This window comes from Phoenix dactylifera, chromosome 8 (genome assembly GCF_009389715.1).
Source record: "Phoenix dactylifera cultivar Barhee BC4 chromosome 8, palm_55x_up_171113_PBpolish2nd_filt_p, whole genome shotgun sequence".
NCBI lineage: Eukaryota > Viridiplantae > Streptophyta > Magnoliopsida > Arecales > Arecaceae > Phoenix > Phoenix dactylifera.
Genome location: NC_052399.1, coordinates 19,000,825 through 19,010,932, shown reverse-complemented (window position 1 = coordinate 19,010,932; position 10,108 = coordinate 19,000,825). Strand labels below are relative to the sequence as shown.

General features: G+C 40.1%; 1 protein-coding gene across 1 annotated transcript; it reads left to right on the top strand.

Annotated features, from left to right (window-relative positions):
* Positions 1-2,830: 2,830 nt before the first annotated feature.
* Positions 2,831-5,677, top strand: LOC103702985 (protein SOMBRERO-like). Its single transcript, XM_008785661.3, has 4 exons — positions 2,831-3,038; positions 3,281-3,467; positions 3,808-4,079; positions 4,880-5,677. The coding sequence occupies exons 2-4, from the start codon at positions 3,299-3,301 to the stop codon at positions 5,375-5,377; spliced, it is 939 nt and encodes a 312-aa protein (XP_008783883.2). The 5' UTR covers positions 2,831-3,038; positions 3,281-3,298; the 3' UTR covers positions 5,378-5,677.
* The last annotated feature ends 4,431 nt before the right edge of the window (positions 5,678-10,108 follow it).

Sequence of the window (10,108 nt, the reverse complement as noted above, 5' to 3'; positions counted from 1 at the left end):
ATTGTCAAACACTAGACAGATAATAAGAGTAAGAGGTGTTATTGGTGGTGAAAAGCGGTCACACATGGTACTATGGTGGATACCAGATAAGGAAGCAGAGATTAGTCACTTGATGTCATGCAACCACCTACGGTTAAAAAGACCAAAAAAAATATATTGTCCTTAAGCAATACATGCATGTGGTAACTTAGTGCATGCAGAAAATAACGTGGGTAAATGTGAGAGGACATGCAGGAAATTTAGAAAAAGGGAGGGGAGGAGGAAGTCAGTCCCCGCCACATCTCCCAAGGGATGGAAGGGACAGAGCACAGAAATGTAGGCGAAGAAGAAGGGCAGACTTCCTTATCCCCAGTCTTCTCTAAGTACTCTCCCTCTCACACTCCGAGGCTGCAAATTAAAAATCTCATACCCTCGAGAGGTCCGATGCCTACCCTTGGGCACCTTCTCATCGGGTCCTTGGTGCCCATGCCAACTTCAGCAAATGATCAATTTAGCCATTCTGTAAACTAACATGAGGTAATGATAGAATTGGCATTAAAATGGTTTCATGGACTGTATTACAGCTACAATGCTTCAAAATTATACGAGCTGCCGAACCAAGTCCAGTGTTTCCTTCATAAAAGATTGCTTGTGTACTGAAGGTAAGATTGGTAATATAAAAAGCACAAACAGAAGAAATGCGTTAGTTAATTAAGGTAATGAGCGACAAGGGGTAGATTCACTTAACCTTAAGTTTGTGGGTAGCACCTTTATGAAGTTAGACATTATGATCATCTATCCGATGATCTTTATCTAGATTAGTTGAGAGTTGTTTGTGATGGAACCTATGTCTCATTATAATAAGGTGGTCGCCCCACTCCTTAGCTGCTAGCTTGCGTTTCTTGCAATAGACTATGTTGTCATAGTTATCGGTACAGCTCACACACTCAATGTTACAATTTTTCCACAAAAACAGAAGTCATCAATCCCATTACTCATAAGAATACATTGTTAAATTTGTCTTCAAAAGATATGTACAAAATCCTCATTTACATGCACTTAAATTGATTCCTATCATTTGATCCATAAAAAAAGACGCAGTGGCGGTTCTTAGTTCGCATGCATGGATGGTGGGTCACAGCTAATGGACTCCTAACATGACAACAAAATAGGTGTCGAGCTAGCTTACTTCATCGCCACAAGGACATATTTGAAAAGACCAGAACGGTCTTCTGTGGAGAGGGAAGGATACCTCCTGTTATCTAAACCAGCACTCATGATCATCTCTCTCCTCTGATGAACGTACCCATCTCCCTGTTTGACCGGGTGATGGAGGTGAGAGGAGATAGCGTAAGAATCCGTTTGGTAATAAAGGCCCATTAGTTTAAGAGATTCGAGGCGCCCTCGAACTCAGGGCGCGGAGGAGTGCCGTTGCGGGATCCTTGCACGTGCACCTCCCACGGACTTCTAGGGTTCTGCCTTTCAGTCCTCGCTTCAGTTCTTGGCCACCACCCTCCTTTCCTTCGGTATACGTGCACTAGTTAATCCTTTTCTTTCCCTACAACTTGATGGCCCTACGTAGTCTCAACAACCTCATCAAAATGCCCATTTGTCTTGCTATATATCAACTATTAAGACTCTTCTAGCTCCTTGTTTTTTTCCTTCTTAGATTGGGCAAAAGAAGTATCTTCTTTACGGTGGTCATATACTCAACGTCCCAATCTAGGATTAGTTGTTTTCATTGTCAAGCAAAAGATTATAGGGACCTAGTTTTTAATCAAAACATTGATTTGATACTATTGTTACATGCCACAAGTCACAAATAGCAATTTATTATACAAATGTGAAATTATTGTACATACTCTTGGATTCAACGATATCATTTCTTTTTTTAAAAAACTAAACCATACTATATGGCACATGCAAAATGGAAATTGATACGACAATGATAGATGATAATTGTTGCAACCATCGTATAGCATTGTTATAATATTTGTAACATGTATATAATGATTGTTATATATGTATAATTCATGCAATAGAGGTGGACCAAAACTATTAGAGTAGCTCAGTTTGAGACCTAGACTTTGGTCAAGTTGGGTGTTGATCATAACATTATTTACTATATCGCTTTTTTTTTTATGTAAAACATTATCTATATCATAAACAACTCGATTGCATTCAAATAACCCAACAAGAGCCAGCTCAAAATACCAAATCTAACCACTTTGACTCCGACCTAGTCACATCCTTAAAGGAGACTCAACTTGGCCAAACAATTAGGTTGGATCTAGGCCAAAAGCTCAAATTCAAAACTAGCTTAAATTGGATTTAGGTTAATTAAACTGGACCAGGATCAAAGAAGGGAAAACAAGGAAAGGGTAAAACAGTGATTTCAGGATTATACCAGGGACTCGCCTTCAACAAAAGGGCCACATCTGATCCAAGTGGGCACTTTTGAACTTTCCTTCCATCGTTCCCTAGGAAGAAATAAAATAAGGGGAAACTTCAGATCTGCATGAGGGAAGGAAATTATGAATAAAATAGGGTTGCAAAGATGGGAATAGAAGAGGAATAGAGAATAGAAAGGGAATGTGGAATGAGAGTTGTGATTCCCTCATTCCCTCTGAGTCTGTCACATGAAAAGGCCACTGCATGATTTATCTGGATCCTCTTTTCCCTTGTCAGTTCTGGACATCTCCCTACTCCTTATGAGGCGATTTTGGGGCAGGTCCCCTATTCAACAGACAACTCCCCTTCTTCTCATTAGACTCCACAGAAAAATCCAAAACCCATGCCCTCTGACTGTAGGCCTATAGTTATATTCTTAACAGCTATAATTACATCTAGCCCCCCACCTTCTTCTGTTTTAATTATATTTTATTTGTTTTTCTAGCCGGGTCGCAAGATTATCTTAACCCTAACTCCTCTCCCTTAAAACCCATCTTCTTGAACATCAAGCCAAGAGCTTCCTTTCCCTCTTGGCTTTCTTGTCCGTCCTTTGCTGCTGCTGCTGCTGCTGCTGAGAAGAGAAGAAGCCCTTCTCTTCTAATTTCAAGGTTTGTTTCCCTTCTGTCTGAGTTCTTTTTTTTTTTTTTATTCCCTGAGTTTTATGCGGAGAGAATATGAAAAGTAGGTTATTCTCCATGACTAACATCTAAGCCATATGTGATGTGGTAGAAAATGTAGTCATCTCTTCCTTCCATTGTAATACAACTCGAAAAATTAAGTAATTAGTTTTCTGATACATATTCCAACTCTTCTCTCTACTTTTTATGGTTCCCATTGCTTATGTTTTCAGATCATAGAGTAGGCAATTATGCTTCCAGGCAACGGGCAGCTCACCGTGCCTCCGGGCTTCCGATTCCACCCAACAGATGAGGAACTCCTCTACTATTACTTGCGGAAGAAAGTGGCCTATGAAGCTATAGATCTTGATGTTATAAGAGATGTGGATCTTAACAAACTCGAACCATGGGATCTTAAAGGTTAGATATTTTGTTCTTCCATGTTAATTACTCCTCGTCTAATATGATCTATATAAAGATCCTTCTTCTTCCTCTTTTTTTTATGCGTGTGTGTGCGCGTGTTGGTGGGTTGGGGGGTGGTGGTTTAGGATGATTTGTGTAAAGATTAATGGCAGATGCCCAAGATTGTCAGTGTTTAATCCTATTTTAGCTGCTCAAGGGAGGGTAATCTTCTATTGATTGTTGATTTGTTACCTCCATAACACCTTAGAAGACAAAACTTTACAATATGAACTCATGGAGCTATTATAGTTCACTCCATGTTCATAACTGAAGCTAAATGGTTACTGATGTCATGCAGACAAGTGTAGAATTGGATCCGGGCCTCAAAATGAGTGGTACTTCTTCAGCCACAAAGACAAGAAATACCCAACCGGAACACGCACCAACAGGGCGACAACTGCCGGTTTCTGGAAAGCAACAGGGAGGGATAAATCTATCCACCTCAGCAACTCAAAGAGGATTGGCATGAGGAAAACCCTAGTCTTCTACACCGGGAGAGCACCTCATGGCCAGAAGACTGACTGGATCATGCATGAGTACCGCCTTGATGATGAAAGTACAGAGGTCCAGGTATCATAAATCGGTTCTTCCAAGCCTAGCAACGGCAATCTATTCCTTCTGATGCATGGCTGGATCTTTTCTTTTTTTCATTTCTTGTTGCAACCTAAGGACTTAAACCTAGGGGTATGACTCTCTTACAGATGCACCGCTTACTTTGAGTTATGTTGATGGTAATAAACTAAAATACATGATATATCACTACAGTTGGCACAAGAAACCCTAGATCATCAATAATAGTCCATAGATTTACCCAACATATTTGTGCAGTCATTATGTTACTCTCTAGTTACCATTATCTTTCCTTTTTCCTCCCTCCTTTTTTCATCAGAGTGGTCCTAATTATATCAGAGAACATACAGTGGGAAAATAAGCCAAAAAATACCCTATTTATTCAGATGATGTGTATTGAGAAAGTTGAGCACTGTTTTAACTGAAACTTAACTAACCCAGCTGAACTTTACACTGGTTTTGGTCTGTGGTCTTTGATCTTGTTTCGATGCTTTTTTCTATGCTTATCTTTGTTGTTTTCTTGGAGGTTTTGTCTTTGTCCATTTGTTTTATGAGCTGTATCTTCTCACTGTATCCATCTTCCTAAAGTTCTCGACTCTCTTAAACGGCAGTCTCCTTGGGTGAAGCTAGAGGTTCTATGCATGTTTCCCTTTAACTTTATTATTTGAAACCTTCATAATAATCTGCAGCAGCATTCCTCGTATTCACTCAAAAATAAATGATATCTCCATTTTTTTCCCATCCTAACCCTTATGCTAAAATTTTATGAGACTAGTTGTTCCTCTATATTTTTACTGCAGGAAGATGGATGGGTTGTTTGTAGGGTATTCAAAAAGAAAAACCATCAGCGCGGCTTCCCTCCCGAAGCCATACTCGAAGATGACCTGCTTGATCCCTTGAGGGCAAACGGGTATGTTTCCATGGAGCAGAAGCAGAACTTCCAGCTGCCGTGCAACTTCTCCTTTGACAACAGCATGCATCTTCCGCAGCTGCTGAGCTCTGAATCCACCATCCCTCCTCTCATGTCTCCGGTCTCCATGAACGCTCTCGACCTCGAGTGCTCCCAGAATCTCATGAAGCTGACATCGGGTAATGGTGGAGGGCATCTCCCACACGAGAGGTTCACTGGAGATTGGTCAATCTTGGACAAGCTCCTTGCGTCCCACCAGAACCTGGACCACCTCATCCAGAGCAAATGCAACCCATTATCTCAGCTCATGGACATGGGTTCATCAGTTCAAAGGTTCCCATTGCAGCATCTTGGCTGTGAGGCTGACCTCTTGAAATTTTCTAAGTAAGATCGCTCCTGAGTTATTTTGTTTAAGAAGGGTGTTAACTATGTCTGGTGGTTTGAGGGTTTAAATGTATATATATGCATTTGTTTGGGCCAAGATCTTTTTCTAGTGGTTTTAACAAGGATTTTATATCTGCATTTGGTCTAAATCGTGCAGGCTAGGATACTCCTAGGGCTTTTCAAAGAACCTTGCCCTCTTTTTTGCTCCTTTTTTTCGCTTCCTTTTCTGCTATGATCCTTGCCTTTCCTTAAGACGCTATTGTGTCTTATTTCTAGATGCTAAAAGAAATTAGCTATTTCCTTCGGTGCATGTGCTAAAAATGTAGATGGGCATAAGACAAATAATTTTGTAGAGTAGTGAAGTTCTTATTTGGCCCATTTCATTATGTGGTAATTCTGGGAGCATATATAGGCAGAAGATCTTGAATCTTGTAAGAAGGGGGGTAAATGTTGGTCACCTAGGAGCACTAGGTACCATCTATGATCTCTCAGAAATACATCAACTGGATTTCACCATGAGTTTCCTGAATGGTACACAGCTAACCATAGGAGGCAAGAGTGGCTTGTGGTTCACCACCAGTGCACCAACCGAGCTGCATTGAGAGCTGGAAGACTTCAAAGTTCGTGTTATACAAGGAAACGCGAGTGGAAGACCCTTACTATTCCTTTAAGTTGAATGGAAAGAAAGAGGAGAAGCCCCTCGCAAAATGTTTATTTCGTTTGATGATTTGCAAACCATTTCTTGCTAAGGATAAACCTCTTTCCTTAGTAAGGATTTGATGAATTAAACTGAAAATACCAAAGAAAACCGACAAAAAACGGTGGCAATAGGGACGACGATATCTACAAGAAACATTAGAGAGAGATTTCTCCAAAATATATTTCTTTTTTAGTGAAAATATACGATATGGGCATTTGAGGCCACCATCACTAATAAATTTGTAACATGAGTCTACTGAGAAGATGTCATTTTGAGTGAGCTTCCATATTGAGCATCCCCAATCCGAGCTGGTCTAATAGATGTAAGACTACCCCGAAGTTATCTCCAGCTGGTTCTCTCGCTGTCTAGTCAAAGGGGCCTCTACGTTTGATGTTCCAATTCAGAGCTCGCCTGCACCATTGAGAGGCAACCGAGCAGTTTTGTTTCAAGGCCGCAGCATATAGATGCAAGTGGTATCGTGCCAAGCCATGTGTCCTCCCAGAATCGGACGTTAATGATAACCAGTTCCAAAAGGCTCCCAAATGTTTGCTTGTCCTTCCAAAGACCTTTTTCGACTCTCATCCCCAGCTTTCAGTGTAACGCCCCTCTTCTTGTTTTGACTGGATAGATGTTTTTCTAGTCCGAATATGTAAGAATCAGCAGTGTTTTGTATAGATTTCTTCCATATCTATTAGTTTTTCCTTTATAAGCTCATCATATCTTCATCTGAGATTATGGGCTCTCCCTCCAGAGAACATCCGGCATTATTCAGCGACAGTATCTTAGTCTGTGACAAAGAAGAGCAGAGGAACACTTGGTGAAAGAAACCAGTTGAAGTTCAAATATGAAGCGAAAGGTCTATATCATGATAAGCTTAGCCAGGGACACGCTGTGCCGTGAAGAACTGCAAACCTAGGGAAGATTAACATCTGGTCTCTGAATCACCTCAGCATGTCCCTCGTAAATATCTAGAACAGCAATGGTGGAGAATGGCCGGCCGGAACAATCTGCGATAAGCGATCGTACAAAGAAAACCTTCCGGATCAGGAACCAGCGGATGTGGAGATTGCCCACGATCAGGTAGCAACTCGGAGACTCGGGAGTCTGAGGAACAGAGGAAGGTCGCCGATGGTACTGGTTCTGGTAAGAAAGTTTGGGTGAAGGTGATACAAGGAAGGAGGTGATGTGAGTAAGGGGGAAACTCGGAAGATGACGGCGGAGCAGATAACTGGTTTTGGAGAAGCGTTTCTCCGATGCGGTGGTTTTCTCCGACGAAGAGATGGATGCGGTGTGTGGGAAGTGGCAAAACTTTCTGCTGGGAAAATTTTTTGGTTCATCTATCCGAAGGTAACTTGCGTTCCGATTCGAGATTGAAGAAAATAACGACCATGCGTCTTCACCAGACGGCCATGGATCGCCGCGGGCAAATCCTTGGATAGGGGCTGTATCTTTCGCGCGAAAGAAGGATTCACTTGGTGCAGATCCACCATTGGATCTAGAGATGTCAGCAAGATGAATTCGATTAGCGAAAAAATCGAAATCAAACTTGAAAGTCATCGTCGCCCCGAAGCCTAAACCAAAACGGAATGATTTCTGAATTTTTTTAAAAAAAATGGCTATAATTACCACCGATAAAAACCATAAAATCAAAATTAAAATCCAAAACCTAAAATTATTTTTTTATTCATTTCAAAATTTTAATATATAAATATTCAAATTAAGAATATCAACTATAATTTTTATATAATTCATACCTACTTAATAAATAAATATAGGATTTTTTACATGGATACCTTTCTAAATATCGAATTTTGTATGAATACACTTTCAAAATTGATATTTGCATGTATACTCTCGTAAAACTCTGTTATTGTACAAATACCCTAATATAACAGTTGTTCTAACGCTATTAAAAAAATCATATTTATATTAATTAAAAATAAAATAAAAATTTTAAATGATGTTATTATCATACTCTTCCCGCCCCTCCCCTCCCCTCCCCACCCCCCGGTGCCCGGCTTCCCCCCGGCCCCCGCATATCAGGATCCCGATCAGGGCGTTCCACAGCTGTTCTTGCGCCAGAAGAAAGAAGAAGAAAAAGAAGACAGGAGCTCCACACAGCTATGCTCTGCTTCAGAATCTCTTGGGCCCAGAGAGAAGAGAGAGAGAGAGGACTGCTGGTTTGAGTTGGAAAGAAGGTGGCTTGTCTAAGGATCAGAAATGATGCTAAGTAGGTGGCTTTAACAGCACTGAGTTGGTGGTAATGGAAACAGAAAAAGAGAAACAAAATCAGGATAAAGGCTGCACAAAGCCACCTAAAATCCAGCAAAAGCTCAGAGAAATGAGTTTGCTTTGTGATAACAAGCAAGAGAGTCTTTTCTTTTTTTGTGTGTGTTGGTGGTACTATTGTCGTTTTTAAGTGAATTTATGGCGGGTTTTCAAGGCAGACAGGAAGGAGATATGGGTTTCTTAGGAGCTTGTTAGCTTGTTCCCATGGCCTTATTATTCTCTAAAGGGAAGGGAATTGCCGGCCAATGAGGAGGAAGAGCCCTAAGGGGAGTAGGGTTCAAGTGTGGAAGGATAGCAACAAGCATAGGTTTACAGAATCCAAAGGAACCTCGGCCTGTCAGGATTCTCTCTCGATCTATCACACTGTTGATACCTCTGGTGTCTCAGTAGTTGGGTTTTTTTTTTTTCCCTTCTGTTTTTTTATTTTCGTTTCTTTTAACTTTTGAAGGGAGAAAGTGAGGGAACACTCAACTAAATATGGGTCATGTGCCAGTTTTCTGCAATGGAATAGGATTTTGGAAAAAGGTCTGGCTTGTAGACGGCTCAGTTAGTAGGTCATGGGTCACCTATTCTGACTGAAGGTCAATTGCAAGTCTTTCGAGTCATGGATCGCCAAGCACCTCATAATTATGATATGACTAATTAGATTTGCCCAAATTCTTATCCAAAAGCGTAGTAAAGTTTCTACTTACTTGTATATCCTTATAAAAATTTCTATTTGCACGCCTATCAATTAAGGATATTTTAGTCATTTTAATTTAAAACCGTTAATTTTTTAACGGCGTTAGATGATATAAATACATATGCAAAAATAAGAATAAAAAGGGGTAGAATAGCAAAATAAATATTTGACGAAGGTATACATACAAATATTAATTTTGGAAGGATATTCACGCAAAACCCTATATTTAGAAGGGTATTTATGCAAAAAAACCCATAAAGATATCCAGAAAGAATAACACAACCATCGACAAACTCAATAATTCTAAACTAATAATACAACCATCCAACAAACACAATAATCCAAGCTATAAATAAGTCCAACTACATGTAAAAAAAAATCCAACTGATGTAGTAATCATGAAGAAGATCCAAAGGAAGAATAAAAACTGTCTCTCAAGCCTCTAGAATTTGTCCATTTTGTCATTTACTCATCCATAGTCTATGTACGATCCAGATTGAATAAGATACAGAGCTAGAATTTATACTAAATATAAAAGATACTAAGATATATCAGGTACGTTCGATTTCGGGTTCGATTTCATATCGGAGAATTTACCAAAATCGAATGAGAAACCGAATGATTTCTTATTTTTAAAACCATCATCATTTAATTTCGTTAAAAACCGCTTTGTTCGATTCCAATGGATACCATATTCGGATATCCGTCCCTGTTGATATTCTTGATTGGATCACCGATCGCACAACTCTTAAACTGCTCCAAACTCTACATAAGTCCATTTGCACAGATCTCAAAGTGGTCAGTAGGTGCTCCAACGATCGATTTGCGAAAGATGCAATCCCAAGCCCAATCAGAAACTTTTAGGATGGTACAACCAGGCTCAAAAGTCCTTATTGCAAACGACAATACGCTTCATGCAGCTCTAACCCAATCTCAACAACCAAATGGTTTGGCCCAACCCAATCAGAATTCATCTGATAATTTAGGTCAACCACAATGACAGTACGAAGGTTGTCGACACGTAGGCTTCGAATCATCTCTCAAATGTTTGGATCCCTAAAAGG